The following is an 18,346-nucleotide window of genomic DNA, read 5'->3' on the forward strand; positions in this document are numbered from 1 at the left end:
TCATTATGGTAAACGGGGAGGAGTGAGCAGAAGACGTCCATTATTTTTTACAGTCTATGGTCCCAACAGGTCCGACAGACTGGTCACGCCCCCTGCCACCCGGTGGGTTCAGGGCGACAGGGGGCGTTATCATTGGAGGAGGGTGTCCCAGGCCTCTACAGGCCATGAACATAAAGAAATACTAGTAAATCACACATTTAGTAGTAAAAAAGGAGATCAAAGTTACAGTTCACAGTTAGAATTCCAGCTAATCCAGCGCTGCAGCCTCAAAACAAATCCACATGGTCCAAATAGCGATGATAGTTTTCCATCTTCGAAGGTTTAAACTCTTCATCCCCCTCGTCCTCTGTCAGGTCTGTGTTTCAGTTTTGCCCTTTAGACGAGTTAACGCAACTTTGTAGCTGATTTTACACGTAAAATCACCAGGTCCTCTCCTCTGGCTGCCGCATGTGTCATTCGTGCTTCCTGTTTGTTTGGGCCGAGTGTTTCCCTGGGATTGACCTGACAGGTGTTGCATATTTTTTTCCAGAATGCGACAGGACCGGCCAATTCTCCTCAATTAAAATTATCATTTTTTATCGTGATCGACCTTTATTAAAATCTCGATTCGACTAGCGCTTAAAGAGACGGATCTTAATTTCGGTCAATTGCACCCAGAACTCCCCTGAACGAGCACAAGAATCAGCCCGACAATGGAGCAGGCAACACAAGTGAAAGCTTTTTTCTCTAAAGTCAAAGCTAAACGCGCTAATTTAAAAACGATTTGTCAGGTACAGCCTCTTTTTTATTAGCGGCGGCGCAAGATTTTTTGTTCACAAACACGTTTTCAAAGCGCAATTATCAGTCCTATTGTAATGGCGTCTGGGATATTGTGAGTCATCTGGCTGGCATTCTTAAAATTTGATATTAAAAAGAGCCGGTCATTTGAACGACTCTTTGAAACCTATGTGAACATGCTAGCAGTACTTCAAGATCCGCAGATATTTTAACATTCAGCAACTTTGGCCTTTGTCCACCTTGTAGTTTCTTTCCTTCTCTCACCTTTTCAACCCCTTGAACCTTCCTTCTGACTTACGTTTTCCCCAATACTTTGCTCTTCTCTTTGCGATAACTCTCAGGACCTGTCTTGCTATCTGTCTCGATGATCCACGTCTGAACCATATCAAAGTACGCTAAGCACAGGGGACTCGTATAGTGCCACATTTCTTTTTTTTCCTCCTTCCACGACGACGACTTGTGCTACTGCTGCTGCTGCTGCTGTATCGCGCCGTGCCAATTGCTGTTGCTCTCTTGAAAGAACTTGCAATTTGGCGAGAAAAGCGGTTTGTTCCTCTGACCCCCAACAATCTAGCAACCCGCCTGCAGAGCGCATTACATCAGACTGAAGCTTAAAGGGCTTACCTCGCAGTTCCACGCTTGGCTTTCCCATCCCAGTCTTGTTACCATTACTACCTGATTGTCGAAATGCCTTCTGTTTGTAGGCTTTTGTTTTCATGTAACAGCTTGCTAAAGGCTTTCCTCAAATTGTGCCTGTTTTTCCACGTTTGGTTCTGTTCAATTGACAACTGTTGCTAGTTTACATTCAGCACGTCTGTAAAACCAAGCGTCCACCTGCCTACGTTCAGACTGCAGGCTCGAGTGACCCAAATCCCATTATTTTGCCCCTATTCGATCTGTCTCTGATCTTTTCGCAACTGAATGACACAGATCCAATGTATTTAATGCGATCCAGGTCACTTGGATCTGTCCTGAATCCGATATGTGTCTGATCTTTTGCAATGTGACTTCAGTCTGAATGGTCAGGTCGCATTTGCCCAAACCAACATATCATCGATGCGCTGCAAATGCCGGTCATTCTGCATTAGAGTAGACGGCGGCGGACTGGAAAACAACACGTGCGCTTGTTGTGAATGAAGGTAGCGTGTGTGAAGCCGCTCGCCTCCTTCTCCACCACTGGACCCCAAAGAGCATTTCGTTTCTCATTAAAGACCAAAAGTCCCAAACTGTCGCTCTTCTTTCTTTAAATGATTAGGTTATTGATGTATTGGCTCCGCTAGCTTCCCACAAATTAAACATAGCCAGATCTGCTGTGCCGCCTACTGCGCATGTGCGACACATTCACATTCACGCATCCCTTTCAGACAAAAGAGAGAATAACACTCTGTGCCCAAAGAATGAGACCTGAACATCCTGAATAATCTGGTTATTTAAGCAACAGATTTCTTCTTCCCTGATGGCAGGGGCATATTCCAGGATGGCAATGCCAGGATTTATCAGGCTCACATTGTGAAAGAGTGGTTTTGGGAGCATTTTCACACATGGATTGGCCGCCACAGAGTCCAGATTTGAACCCCATTGAGAGTCTTTGGCATGTTTTGAGAAGGCCTTGTGCAGTGGTCACACTCTCCCATCATCATTCATCCGCTTTATCCGGGGCTGGGACGTGAGCAGAGATGCCCAAACTTCCCGATCCGCGCAGACCTCCTCCATCTGTTCTGGGTGGAACACCAGGCCAGCTCAGAGACATGGTCCCTCCAGCATGTCCAAGGTCTCGCACGAGGCCTCCTCCCAATAGGACCCATAGCACCTCCCGAGGGAGGCGACCAGGAGGAATCCGAGACAGATGTCCGGAAACTCATTTCAGCCGCCTGAATCCGCGATCTTGTTCTTTTGGTCATTACCCAGATCTCGTGACCATAGGTGAGGGTGGGAGCGTAGCTCGACCTTGTGCTGATGTCCCATCATCAGATTGATGCCACACTGAATGGCAATACATCTTTTGACAATCCAGATCAAAGCCAAAAGGCGGTTCAACCAAAAATTAGAGCATATGACCTTTTTGGGGGCATTTTATGGAAGGCAGTGTATTTGCCTGTGCCACTGACAGTAGAGTGCTGTTTTGTTTCGCTCGCATGTGCTTTATTAATCCTGCATATTTAGTCAAAATGCCAGCCCACACTCCAATAAACAGCTTACAGAGAAATTCTTGATGCTCCAAACTCCTTCTGATCCCGTTCGTACCCTCTCTCCACCAAGTTTCAAAGTTTCATTTTGCTCTGCCGTCCTGGTCAACAGAGCACCAGAGGAAAAAGTCTTGAGGCTGTGTTTTGTACAAAGACTAGGAGTGTTTTATGGATGCATCTTATTTAAGCTATGGTTCAGTAAATACCAAGGCGTATGTCATGCGTCTGGAGTAACTGTGAACATAGAAGCTTTCAAATCTGCTTTTTATAGACTTGCACTTGACAGGAACGCGTGAAGGGAACGCTAATTGAAAGCTGCCATGCGGTCCGGGAACCTGAGACCTTTTGGCGCGAGCGTACTTAGCCACAGCGCCGGCGTTTAAAAAGGTTCCCAAAAAAGGACAAAAAAAATCTCCCCTTCACTGCGCGCCTCTCTCCGTCAGAGCAAACATCAAAGCGTCGCGGCGAATGTGTCTGTCCTTAAAACTCCCTCTAAGCTTCGTGAACGCGTAGCTTATGCTAACGTAGACGGCTCCCTTTGACTATGACCCGCAGTAACCCGCGCATTATTATTATTATCATCATCACCACCACCACCACGCCGAACGCTCCACTTTTCCCACGACATTTCAGCGTCTATTCTGATGCTCCATCGCGTCATCTCTTGTCCCGACCTGACTTGATCAAACGGAGACGACCTGAACGCATCACGCATGGACGAAAGTGAAAATATCATTCGGGGGATGTTGAGCAGAATGTGTTGACACTGAATGACTAAGAAAACACTGACGGTCATCCCGTGCCCGATGGTAACCGGAGTGTACACTTCATTTATGAGTCACTAACTCCCTCAAACATACTTTTTATATTTTGAATGTTTTTTTTCTTTTCTTTTCAAAACAAAACGGGAAAAGCAAAGCCAGCATAAGGTCTAGTGGTCACTGTTTTATTGGAGGTAAAGAGCCTTTTCGCTGCTTTTTTCAAATTCTTATTAGCGCTGTTCCCATTTGAATACAAAGTTTATGCTAATGCCATGGCAACCTAAACTTTATTCATCTATATTGCAGCGTGAAGACTGACTGATGACCAAAATACATAATTCCATAACTTCAGTGAAAGTACAGATAGTGTTATAAATATTTCTTCACTAAAAGTACTGAAATCTTTGCTGTAGGAAGTGTTATGAAAAAAGAACCTTGCGGATTCATAAATACAAAAGCTGTGTCCGAATTCACCCTGGCTGCGTCTGAAACCATCAAATCATAGCCTCTAAACACTAACAGTAGCAACTAACTCCTTAACCTTTCATGGGGTCGACTGTTAGATCTGTGCGGTTAGGGAACTAGAGCTTCAGCTGCATTTTGAACAATCCGTCCGTCCTTAAACAGGGGAAAGGGAAGTGACATCACCAACAGCTGTTTTTCTTCTTCTTTAAAGTTATTGGTGGAGTGCAGGCCAAACAAAAGCGCATGTCGCCCCCTAGTGTCCAGTGTCCAACAACAACATAGTGTCCAAACAAAGACATTTAAGGAGAAAAAAAAATCCAAATGATCCATACATTTCCCTTTAGTGTTATTTTATTTCAACAGCTGTTTCTTAAAGCTACAGCAGCAAATGATCCATGTGGCTTAAGTTTCAACTGAATGAAACCAAAAAATTAATCCGTTTACTATGTTTACTCTTTAACACTGACATGTGACTGAGCTGTGGGGACGACAACATGGATTTTGTCACTTTTATAAAGTTTGGCTTATGCAGAATCATATTTTTTTCAATTATTGTTATTTTTATTATTAAACGTGCTCCTGTCAATCAACAGTGGTTGCGCATAAATCACTCGAGGGTGGGGGCGAGGGGGGTGGGGGGGTTTGGCGCAGTGGCTTATGGGATGGCACATAGCTCCTAATCACCGGTTAGCTAGTACCAGAGGTCCCTATGCTAAAGTGGCTATGATAGTTAGCATCGAGCCTCCTTTTCCTAACTACTTCCTAACTGACAGACCAATTCGGAAGCTTCTTGTCATGGCGGACGCTGTCGCACATCCGGTTTGGCGTAAGAGCTCTTACCAATCTGCTCGTTTCGGACGCAGCCCCAATGTACGGCAACACGGCAGGGACAAGCCTTCTTCTTTGTTGTGAACCTGTGGCATTTGGGAGCACATCTGCACAGTGCCACCTGCTGTTCATCGAGTGTTATTATTAAGCTCTTAAAAAGAACAAAAGACATGGCCAAATGTACTTTTACTGCACCTTTTTAGAAAGTATTTATCTTTCGAATGTAGTGGAGTAAAAGTAACAAGTTCTCAAAAGAAACCAAGTACTACAATATTGCAATACTACTCAAAGTGCAGATCCTGAAGAAACAGTCCAACACTCGCAGGTCTAGCAACTATCTTGAGTTAAGCGTGATCTTTCGCTGAGAATTTTTTGGGGGCTTTTTGAGTGTTCTTGTGATCCCTTCTGACCCGACCCGTGTCCTCTCTCTCCCCCCAGTGCGGTGAGGGTGCCATGCCACTGCGCGGCCCCAGCCTGCTGAGCTGAGCTGAGCTGAGTGGGGACACACGGACAGGATGCAGTGGGTGGCCCTGGCCGTCGCCCTGGGGTGTGTGCGTCTGTCGCGCTCCTCTCACGGCCCCACCCCGACCCCCACCTCCACGCACACGCCGCTGGTGGACAACTCCGAGGAGGAGGTGGACGAGCCCTGCTTCGAACCCTGCGCCTGCGAGGTCAAGGAGGGCGTGCTGCAGGTGCACTGCGACGCCCGCGGCTTCACCAACGCCAGTCAGGTACGGGACAAGAGCCACGCCGTTCCTTTAATGCTCTTTCAAAGGCGCGACACAGGAGGTGGAGACAGCGATTTGTGGTCAATGTTGCATACTTATTGTGGTACTTACAGTGGTAATTCTAGATACTTTTTGTGGTACTTACAGTGGTAATTCTAGATACTTATTGTGGTACTTACAGTGGTGATTCTAGATACTTATTGTGGTACTTACAGTGGTGATTCTAGATACTTATTGTGGTACTTACAGTGGTTATTCTAGATACTTATTGTGGTACTTACAGTGGTCATTCTAGATACTTATTGTGGTACTTACAGTGGTGATTCTAGATACTTATTGTGGTACTTACAGTGGTGATTCTAGATACTTATTGTGGTACTTACAGTGGTTATTCTAGATACTTATTGTGGTACTTACAGTGGTTATTCTAGATACTTATTGTGGTACTTACAGTGGTAATTCTAGATACTTTTTGTGGTACTTACAGTGGTAATTCTAGATACTTATTGTGGTACTTACAGTGGTGATTCTAGATACTTATTGTGGTACTTACAGTGGTGATTCTAGATACTTATTGTGGTACTTACAGTGGTTATTCTAGATACTTATTGTGGTACTTACAGTGGTCATTCTAGATACTTATTGTGGTACTTACAGTGGTGATTCTAGATACTTATTGTGGTACTTACAGTGGTGATTCTAGATACTTATTGTGGTACTTACAGTGGTTATTCTAGATACTTATTGTGGTACTTACAGTGGTTATTCTAGATACTTATTGTGGTACTTACAGTGGTGATTCTAGATACTTATTGTGGTACTTACAGTGGTGATTCTAGATACTTATTATGGTACTTACAGTGGTGATTCTAGATACTTATTGTGGTACTTACAGTGGTAATTGTAGATACTTATTGTGGTACTTACAGTGGTAATTGTAGATACTTATTGTGGTACTTACAGAGGTAATTCTAGATACTTATTGTGGTACTTACAGTGGTTATTCTAGATACTTATTGTGGTACTTACAGTGGTTATTCTAGATACTTATTGTGGTACTTACAGTGGTTATTCTAGATACTTATTGTGGTACTTACAGTGGTGATTCTAGATACTTATTGTGGTACTAACAGTGGTCATTCTAGATACTTATTGTGGTACTTACAGTGGTTATTCTAGATACTTATTGTGGTACTTACAGTGGTAATTCTAGATACTTATCGTGGTACTTACAGTGGTGATTCTAGATACTTATTGTGGTACTAACAGTGGTCATTCTAGATACTTATTGTGGTACTTACAGTGGTTATTCTAGATACTTATTGTGGTACTTACAGTGGTTATTCTAGATACTTATTGTGGTACTTACAGTGGTTATTCTAGATACTTATTGTGGTACTTACAGTGGTAATTCTAGATACTTTTTGTGGTACTTACAGTGGTAATTCTAGATACTTATTGTGGTACTTACAGTGGTGATTCTAGATACTTATTGTGGTACTTACAGTGGTGATTCTAGATACTTATTGTGGTACTTACAGTGGTTATTCTAGATACTTATTGTGGTACTTACAGTGGTCATTCTAGATACTTATTGTGGTACTTACAGTGGTGATTCTAGATACTTATTGTGGTACTTACAGTGGTGATTCTAGATACTTATTGTGGTACTTACAGTGGTTATACTAGATACTTATTGTGGTACTTACAGTGGTTATTCTAGATACTTATTGTGGTACTTACAGTGGTGATTCTAGATACTTATTGTGGTACTTACAGTGGTTATACTAGATACTTATTGTGGTACTTACAGTGGTTATTCTAGATACTTATTGTGGTACTTACAGTGGTGATTCTAGATACTTATTGTGGTACTTACAGTGGTGATTCTAGATACTTATTATGGTACTTACAGTGGTGATTCTAGATACTTATTGTGGTACTTACAGTGGTAATTGTAGATACTTATTGTGGTACTTACAGTGGTAATTGTAGATACTTATTGTGGTACTTACAGAGGTAATTCTAGATACTTATTGTGGTACTTACAGTGGTTATTCTAGATACTTATTGTGGTACTTACAGTGGTTATTCTAGATACTTATTGTGGTACTTACAGTGGTTATTCTAGATACTTATTGTGGTACTAACAGTGGTGATTCTAGATACTTATTGTGGTACTTACAGTGGTAATTCTAGATACTTATTGTGGTACTTACAGTGGTTATTCTAGATACTTATTGTGGTACTTACAGTGGTTATTCTAGATACTTATTGTGGTACTTACAGTGGTGATTCTAGATACTTATTGTGGTACTTACAGTGGTAATTCTAGATACTTATTGTGGTACTTACAGGGGTAATTCTAGGTACTTATTGGGGTACTTACAGTGGTATTTGCAGTGGTACTTACAGTGGTACTTATTGTGGTACTTAAAGGATACTATAGTGAGAATTACAAGACATGTACTTCTAGATACAGTGGTAACTCTTAGTAATAAAGGTTGTACTTCTTGTTTTCCCTAATGCTGCTTTATATTGTTTTATAGTCACACAATCCTAGAAATGACTTCTGTTTGTAGAAGTACCACATTTACTACCCATGAATTGCTGCTGTAGTATCCTTGAATTACCAATACGTACCATAGATGTATGTAAGTACCATAGTGTAAGTGCTAGAAACTATCACTCAAAGTAAATAGAAGTACAACCTTACGACTGTATCTCTTAGTAATGAGAGATACAGTGGTAACTCTGTGTCTCCCTGAGCCTAATCCTAACCCCTAACCCTAATTATTGGCAAGTACCACTTTTAGTACCACAATAAGTACCTAGAATTACCACTGTAAGTACCACAATAAGTACCACTGTCATTACTAGTAATTATCACTGTAAGTACCACGGACTTACCGGCCCGTAATGTAAAGTGTTTCCTGCTTGGGTAATTAACAAGCTACCAAAAGTACAGGAGCTCACACTGAACAGACAGAAAAGAGCATAAAGAACTGAGCCCTCTCAAAATTCCAACCTCTCCTTCTCTCAGAACGTAACTTCCCCACACGCTCACAGCGCCCCCTTGTAGCATAGCAGGCAAACAACAGCAGAACAAACATTTTAGTTTTAATGTCAGAGTAAAAAATAGACCAAATTTAACCTTTACAGCTTCAAATACCTGTTTGCTGTTTTGTAGCAGCTGTTCTCTTAATCTGATGTATTTGTCTGGCAGAAACCGTCCTCATTGTGCCTTTATCTGCACAAACCCGTGTGTGCTCTGAATCTGCCATAGATCTCTTAACAGTATGATGATTAAGGTTTTCATACCTAGTCCAAGGAATTCAAGTATTTCACGCTTTTCATCAGCAGAGTGATCCTTTTTCTTTCCCTTATCGCTTGAAAATGTGCACTCTCAAACACACTCATCCTGGCCTATTGTACATATTTTTAGTGGTAGGGGAAACCGGAGATGTCAGTGATTCAAAGAGCCCTGAGACACAATACCATTCATGAGTTTAATGATAACATATTTTTTTTAACCTTTATGGTACTGAAATACAATTTGCTTATTAATTCTTGATGGACAGCAGAGCCAGAAACGCAGAGACGGTTTTTCAAGGAACGAGAAACCGAGAGAGACTTTGAAATAAGTCGATCCAGATATGTTTAGGAATGGATACTGTTAAACGATGACAGTACGGAATCAGAAAAGAGATGAACCTGATGTTGTAAATTTTCCGATCTTCCACACACTATTGTTCTGTTTTCTGGCTCTAGGTGACAAATATTATTTCGATCAAGTATCAGTATCGAATCCAAGCAACCAGTATGGAAAAAATAATGCAGTGGTAACCCAGCCCTAATCAAGATATGTCTGACAAGATGCTTTTTAATACCTGCAACTCATTCATCACGGCCATTTGTGTGTCCAGCGCCTGGTTTTCCATTAACAATACGATGTTTGATATTCTTTTGGTGCTGAATAGAAAGTGGTTATTGCTAAGAGCAGATTTTGTCGAGCGTGCCAGGGAAATGTAGTTAGGGGGGTACATCTGGCAGGTATCGGCAACACACAAAGGGAGGTGCATGAATTTGGAGATAATGGCACAACATTTCGGCCACTCGCTTACACGGTGACCGATTTTGGGGTCAAGTCAAACATGTCGTTCCCTATTGGCCTATCGCCGATGAACCTGTGAGCCCAGAGAAATGTGATCAAAGCGCCGCATTCCGCCCCCCGGGCCGTGGTCTGGACACCCCTACATTACATCCTCATGCATCTCCACATCTCCAGGCACCTGTTCCCCCCCCCTCCTCCTGACAGCTTATACAGCCGCTCTTTGATATGAATTGACCTTTTCAGATATTGCTCCGAGCAGGCGGGCGAGGCAGGTATCGGTCCCCCCCCCCCGGGATTTGAGCCAGATTTGATTTGAGCTCGATTGAAAATAGACGCCGCGAGTTAAAACCAACAACCTGTGTGACTTCGGATTAGTTGCGCAGACTTTGCCGTGTATATATATAGCATATAACAAATGCGGGCTGTCCGGCGTTGGCAGGTAACGCGGTCTCTTTCCGTGAGCCAACTTTGTTATTACAACAATAATGAGAAAAATCATCACGAGAGTTCTGCCTCGACTTGTGTTTTAAGGCTTGGAATGCGAGCACTTGAAATGAAATACGCGGGAGGCAAGAGAAATGGGAGGTGCCGTTGCAATACATTAAGGAATTAGACTTAAAAAGGCTGTTTGTTTTCGGTAGTAGCGGGAGAAGTGTCGGTGCAATTTGAATGGCTGCAATTTGTAAATCACAACGACTGCTATTCTTTAAGCGGTGCAATTGCGAACAACACAGTGCACGGTCTACAAAGTGTTCTATTATGTTTTAGAAGCAGCTGCCCATTTAATATCTACAGCGTAAACCTCTACTAACTTGTTCTGTCCTCTCCTGTATGTTAAAACGGGACCTATCATGCAAAATTGGCTTTTTTTTTAGACTAGCTTTAACCATGAAGCATTTCACTTTATTCTCGTGACTTTGAGTAATCCGGTCGAATAGGGTTGTTTCTTCTTCTACTTCTGAAGCGCTCATGTGTGAGGGAACATGAAAGAATATATCCATCAGTCATCCTGTTCTGAACACTTCTGCTCTCGAAGCGTGTTCATCATCATATTGATTAACATTAGCATGCCCTTATCTGAACGGCAATGCTTGTAAGTATGTTGTTCCCACCGCTGCCTGCAGAGAGCGCCCCAGCCCAATTATAAATCCAGCAGTCCAGCCTCTCAAGTTGGGACGTAATGGAGTTCTGAACCGATACAGAGAACTGATACCAATACTGACTGATCCACTTCAATGTTCCTGCAGATGTATAAAATGTATACTGTGATCTATACACAATGGCAGTACTTTTTTTCATCGAGGGCCACATATATAAAGTTGTTATTTGTGCGTATTTCACCTTGTAATGACCCAGCGGCTTTATGAGTGGTCAGCATGGAACCTTTACTTTTGATCACAGTTGTCTCGGTGATGCTCCTGGATCAATTTTTTTGAATGTTTTCTCTGCTGACGGACCCTCTCACCAGATAACCAGCAAAACAGTTGATCCTGGAGCGTCATAGAGACCACTGTCATAGAAAGTAAAGGCGCCATGCGGACCACTCATACAGCCGCTGGGTCACTACAAGGTCAAATATGCACAAATATCAACTTTTTTTTCCCGCATAAAAAGTTGCATAATGCACCTTTAATGCCAGCTCTGTCTCACAATAAAAAGTTTGTTTTGGAGATTTTAATTGCAACTTGTTGGGATGCCGGTGGTCGTCTCATTATCGGAAGGTCGGGGGTTTGACTCCCGCCTCCTGAAGGTGCCCACTGCCGTTGTGTCCTTTGGGCAAGACACTTCACCCACCTTGCCTCCAGTGTCTGCGTACATCGGTGTGTGAGCGGGAGAGTGGTTTCTTACTGTTTCTTACCGCTTTGGGGGCCTAATGTAGATGGAAAAGCACTATATATGTTGAGACCATATACCAATTGTGTGGAATTAGTACATTTGCAGTGGGAAAAAGTACTATCTCTGGAGATGTGTACCAATTTAACAAGACGCTTGAGGGCCACCAAAAAAATTAGTCTGGGAGCCGCATTTGGACCCCGAGCTGCACTTTGGGCACCCCTGACAATGCAGCTCAAATGGGCTGCAATAGTAGACGAGTAGTAGAAGTAGTTAGCACTTCATGACGGAAATTTTAGCACTGAAATGGTCAGAACAAGTGTAAGTATACGGGGTATGGATGTTAACTAGATACACAGGAGATGAAGCACCACCTCACGACATCGCCACAACTCCAGCTAGTCCTTTACTTATGTTCATATTCTGAACTTGAAAAGCTCAGCCATACCTGACACCTCATGGACCGGCTCACTCAACACATCCGCGCCCTTATCTCCCTAATTTCCACACTCTACTTATCTGCAGCTGGCATCCTGTCAGCCGCCGTCCCCGCACGTGTCATTAACAAAACCGCTGATCGGGCTAATCCCTCTCCCTCCCAGGTGGCGCACTCGTGGGTCCGCCCCTTCAATCTCAACCTTCAGCGGAACACCCTGCGGCGCCTCTATGCCAACACCTTCCAGCACCTTACCAACGCCGTGCTGCTCAACCTGGGCAACACGGCGCTCCAGGACATCCGGGTGGGCGCCTTCAACGGGCTGGCCAAGCTGAGGAGGCTCTACCTGCACGAGAACAAGCTGGAGGTCTTCAGGAACGACACCTTCCTCGGCCTGGAGGCGCTGGAGTACCTACAGGTAAACAAGTGTTTCTGAGGATCTCGTTGCGTTCCATAATGGAGATTAGAAAATGTCCAATTCCGGAGCGTTTGGAGTCTATAGTGTGTTCAATGTGACATAGTAGTTGATAAAGTTGTTCCACAGCTCTCTTGGTTACTTTGTTTGTATAACTACTAGCAAACATTGTCTATCGGCTCATTAAAACAGATGTATCACAGCTGATCTCCATGGTAACGCAGGACAGTCAGCGCCATACTGGGGGGAAAACAGCTTAAAAGGACTATAAAGTTGAAAATGACATAATTAAACCAAATTGCCTTTTTGGCCAGCAGCACTTCCATACATACGGAAGGTTTCCAGTCGCCAGAAGATTTTTTTATGCTTTTAGATGTCACTGTAGTCTCTGCTGCAGAAAAAAACAAAAAAACAAAGTGTGAAAGGCAGGATAGATGAGCATTTGGTAGCTTTGTGATTTCAATTCAGGTTTAATTGGACTGAATGTGACTCACAAAGACTGATAGAATTTGCATTAGCTAAAACATTAGATTGTGTCTAGTAACACAACATGATGCAAGCAGATTTTTAGACTTGACAACGACGGAAAAATGCGATGGCAAACATTTTCTGTGAACTGTAATCCATATACATCACCTGTGTGTTCTTTGTAACAATAAAGGCTGTAACTATGGTAATCATTGTGGTAAACATTATTATAGCATAAACACATCAGGCTCCTCACAAGAAAAATGGCGGATTTTGCCCATAACGTGTAATTTATACCGTTCAATCCCAAACAGTATTTTGGTGGATTATATGAATTGGAAATGCCGAAGTATAATTTGCATGCACATAACAGTGAATTGTGACTGGAGTCGTGGCAGATGGAGAGTGCAGCTCCTGCTACCGCCGGGGCTCAGAGCAGCATAAACACCGACTGTGGAGCTTCTGCAGATGCGAATGTCCTAATAAGGAGTGACTGCGATATTGTGTGGGGAAGGTCGCAGCGTGGATGAAATGCAATCATATTTCAAAGGATTAGTATTCAAATTTAGTCAATGTTTTGCTGAGGACACTGAACTGATCAAAGGATCACGGTCCTTGTAGTCAACAAAACAATACATTTAAGACCGTGAAGCAGAGTATTTATTTTTTATGGAATGTTTTGTTTATTTGTTTATTTATTTAGATCCCCATTAGCTACTAAATAAAGCAGCTATTCTTCCTGGGGTCTTGACAATTTTCAACAAATATTAACATCAAGGCTGTGCAACAATGAAGACAAGTACAGAAGTGCACACAAAACACACCCACACACACACGCACACACACACACACACAACAAAACACAACACATATACATATAACACATTAGGGCTGCAACTAACGATCATTTTGATAGTCGATCAATCCAAGTTATTTACACAACTAATTGATTGGCTGTGAATAAAGTATTGAAATAGTAATTTTTTTTTCCTCTCTTTTTCTTTTTACAAAAATGTTTTTTTTTTTTTTTCTTTCCATTCCCTTTTTTGACAAAAATATTTGTCAACTATTTCAATAATCGATTAGTTGTCGACCGATCGATTAGCCATTTCAGCCCTACTGAACATGACAATATAACAATATAACAATATAATATAAGCTCTTTTATGATAAGAAATATTACCACTCTCGGGGTATCATATTAAACATAACAAAAACATTTCAGCTGACTTAGCTCATTATAAAGTCATTACATAGATGTTCCAGTTACTCCAAAGTAAGTGCACACAGTCTAAGTCTTTTGGAAAAACAAACATTGTGAATCTCAGAAACCAGGAATTGTGGGAGAGAATTCCATGCCACCATCGCTCTATAACACGATGTTCTCTGAAGTTGATTTGTTCGACAGACAGGTAACAGAAAACGCCCTTCACTTGATTGGCTAGTGGAATAAGTATGAACATCACTGAAGAGGGTCAGTCTATTATAAATAATTTCAGGTGCTTTTGTAATAATTATATTTTTTAGAAATTTAAGGGGAGACACTACAGGCAAAACTCAATTTTTTCAGTTTTCAGGTTTTGGGCCAAATTGGTCTCTGAACATATAAGCTTTCACCCGGAAACAGAAAATATGCCTAATCTTCACAATAACATGTTTAAATATTGCGCTGATTCCATGTTCCCCCATAGACTTATATGGGAGAACGCAAATTCAAGGGCCTTTTTCTCAAAACACATTTTTCTGTCATTGTGGCGACACTATGTCCACGTCAGTCGGACCTAAAGACTTCACATTTTCCAGCCTTGGACTGAACAATATTTGGAAGATTTTTTCAGAGGGATTTTTTATTATCTAATCCCTAAACCCCATTTATTGAGTTTTGAATGTCAAAAAATAAGGGGAAAATTACATTTTTACCATTTTTTCCACTAAAAACAGCTTATTTTAAAACTAAACAAGAAATCCAAAATCCCCTCTGAGAAAGTCTTGGTATCTCATTCATCAATAAAATGAAAGCATAAATTTGAATGTAGCTCTATCCATTATTCAGATTTCGTCGCCGAAAAAATGGGAAATTTGGGGCATTTTTAGGCATAAAACACCTTGTTCTTATATGAAAAGATAAAATGACAGAAAACTTGCAATGTATTTTTTTCTCACTTTTATGCTAGTAGTCGACAGCAAAAGTTTCAAATTGATATCTGTAAATATACATTTTTTCCCCTATTCACCTGCAGTGTCTCGCCTTAATAAGACAATAATTGATTCTGCTTCTTACCTGAAGCCATGCTAACTGATTGTGCATGTCTGTAATACTTGCTCTGAAAGAACAGTTAAGCACAAGCCGAGCCGCTTTATTTTGTGCAATCTGTAATCTGTTTAAATTATTCTCTGTAGTTGTTGCCCAAATGATGGGGCAATAATCCAGATGACATAAAACTATTGACTCCACCAAAGTTTTCCGTATGCGAGTCGGTATGCATTTTCTGCAATGCCGAACTGCGGCCATACTCCTGCCCATTTTGTTCACTAATTGTTTTATGTGAGCATTCCAGTTCAGCCTGCTGTCCCGGGTCACACCAAGCAGTTTGGCCTCAGCCACTTGTTCAATGATCGACCCACCAACAAACAAATTCAGAGCAGGGGACTCTTTTAAAAGATGATTAGATCCCAGCATCATACATTTGCTTTTTGCAACATTAATAATTAACTTATTTTCTTTGATCCAATTTTCAATTCGTTTTAGTTCATTATTTAATGTAGTATTAAGTCTGGTAGAGTCGTAATCCGACACATACACAGTTAAGTCATCTGCATATAGGGCTATAGTGGCACACTCCAAAATAAAAGACAAAACGTTAGTAAAAATAGAAAATAACAGTGGTCCAAGGCAACTCCCTTGAGGCACCCCACAACACAGAACCTTTGTCTCAGAATAACTACCATTAAACAGTACATTAAACTCCCTATTAGTAAGTTAGCTATAGATCCATTGTATTGTTCACTTTTGAAATCCATAACAACTAAGTTTTCCCAATAATAAATCGTAATTAATTAAATCAAATGCTGCACTCAGATCTAGCATTGCAACTCCAACTAATTTTCTATCATCAATTTCATGCAACCAATCATCCGTCATCTGAACTAAGGCTGTCGTTGTGGAGTGTCCTTTCTTATAAGCATGTTGATCGGGTGAATTCAAGCCATTTTTAGAGAAATACAGATTAATTTGATCATAAACAATTTTCTCTGTGATCTTACTCAAAATTGGCAGAATACTTATAGGTCTGCTATTTACTTATAGGTCTGCTATTTACTTATAGGTCTGCTATTTGTCATAGCCTTTAGTTTCGTGTGTAAGCTCTCAGTCGCCCAGATGCATTCTATTATAGCAAAGGTTCACGTAAAGTCGTCACCTGCAATAGGTTGCTTTGAATTGAGACTTTTCACCTTATCCAAGAAACTTCTTCCGCTCTGACTTTCCCCTGGTCAGAGAATTGGAATTATACATCCATCTGTGGCGAGTGATGAGACAAAAATGGCCGTTCATGGTATGTCAAACCCCTCCCTGTGTGGGGGGTCTTATTCACCTTATTCAGGGAGAGGTAGGAGAGGTTCACAGAGAATTCTCGTGGTGTTTGCGAACTCACAAACACCGCGAGAATTCAGCTGGCCGGGAAGGTAAGCCCTCCTGTGTTCACGGCCAAACCCGCGGGCCTAACTTGAGCTGGCACCGCCTTTGATTTCTGTTTTTGAAGTAACGTGTAGCGCTTCTCACGCACCGCTGTCAGAGATCAGACTCAAACCATCAATCAAAATCAAAAGACAACAGAAAGTAAACAAAAAATATCACTGAAAATAATCCCCGGTCACTTCTCCCGTTTCATCCTCCCCGCTCTGTGATCAGCCTGAGGTGGGTCAAACTTATTTCCTTTGAGCTTTTTTTGTTTATTCCCATTTCATGTTCTATGGATTACAATGGAAAACAGGAAGTGCATGCACAAAGAGAATATGCTTGAAATGGATTCTAGTTTTTCTCACTATTGGTGCTCGTCCAGATGCCTTTTTTTTAAACCCACAAAAAGTCTCTCAATACAGATGTTTTGCCTTGTGGTAAATGTATCTGTAATTATATAGCTCTCTGCAGTGAAAAGTCTTCTCTTCGTGTCGCTATGGCATCGAAAAGCGGATGTATTATTCAATGAGAAGGGGCTTTCAGCGAAATGTATATTGTTTGTGGTTCCACTTCCAAACACAGAATGATGAGAGATGGATTTGACATTTTTTTCTCTCTCATTTTTCTTTTTTTTTCCTCTCTCGCTAATGGCGCTTCAACTGTACGCTAACAGGCCCCTGCGCTCCGTTTGAGATTTTGACAAATTCCATAACGCGAACGCAACCTATTGTCACTTGATTCCTGATGAAAGAGGACGCCAGCCTGCTGTGTTTTCATGCCGAGGGTGTTTTCGCTGCAGTGACTGTGCTGATTCTCTCTCTTCCCTCTCTCTCTCTCCCTCCCTTTATCGCTCTCTCCCCTCTCTCTCTCTCTGTGTCTGAAGGCTGACTACAATGTGATCAAACGAATAGACAGCGGAGCCCTGAGGTTCCTCCACAAGCTGCGAGTTCTCATTCTCAACGACAACCTGATCCCCGCTCTGCCCGCGCACCTCTTCAGGTAACCGCCCGCCTGTTGAGTTTTTTTTTTTTTCCCTTCTTTCTTGTCTTTTATCATTTTTTCGTATTGGCAAAACGCGACAGTGTTTGAAGTCGTGCCGGATGAACAAATGAAAGAGCGATTTAGTCGGCGTCTGATTCCGAACTTGAGGTGTATTAAAACTTTCATATCGAAACGTGTCAATTTTGAACAAGTGCGAATACACTTTGCTTACAGACGAGTCATTTGGTAGAAACATTGCAATAAAAACAATGTGTGTACTGTTTCTTTCTATATCGCCGTAGTGCAGTTGTGGAAATCGCAACAATAATGAGTCACTGTGGTGAGTGGCAACCACGTAATTATTGTTTAAGCTAAAGCAAATCTCCTTGATCTGTTTTGATTACACTAGGTGCTTTCATACATCTCCACCATTTCGCCGTGCAATTAATTTTCTCTCCCACTTGACGTGTTTTTTTTTCACCGTTTTTAGATGTATTTATTTTTTATTGGAGCTACGGCAACTGGATCATTTTGACCGTAATTGCATAGGATGGAAATAGATCGCAGATATGTTAATTACACGGAAACAGGGCACACGACTAGTTTGTTTCATGGTGTTGTGACGAATCCTCGCACATTAAGACTGTAAATCACCTAGTGGAGCAAAAACGCCTG

General features: G+C 41.8%; 1 protein-coding gene across 2 annotated transcripts in view; it reads left to right on the forward strand.

Annotated features, from left to right (window-relative positions):
• LOC306976016 (SLIT and NTRK-like protein 3) overlaps window positions 1-18,346 on the forward strand; it is a 99,325-nt gene that overhangs the window by 16,894 nt on the left and 64,085 nt on the right. For both annotated transcript variants that reach the window (XM_079573852.1, XM_079573853.1), the window contains exons 2-4: window positions 5,456-5,748; window positions 12,295-12,546; window positions 17,574-17,689. In XM_079573852.1, the coding sequence (XP_079429978.1) occupies window positions 5,533-5,748; window positions 12,295-12,546; window positions 17,574-17,689 (584 nt within the window). In that variant the 5' untranslated portion in view covers window positions 5,456-5,532. The remainder of the gene's footprint in view (window positions 1-5,455; window positions 5,749-12,294; window positions 12,547-17,573; window positions 17,690-18,346) is intronic.

The sequence above is a fragment of the Gobius niger genome, assembly GCF_951799975.1.
Source record: "Gobius niger genome assembly, chromosome: 16".
In the NCBI taxonomy this organism is placed as follows: domain Eukaryota; kingdom Metazoa; phylum Chordata; class Actinopteri; order Gobiiformes; family Gobiidae; genus Gobius; species Gobius niger.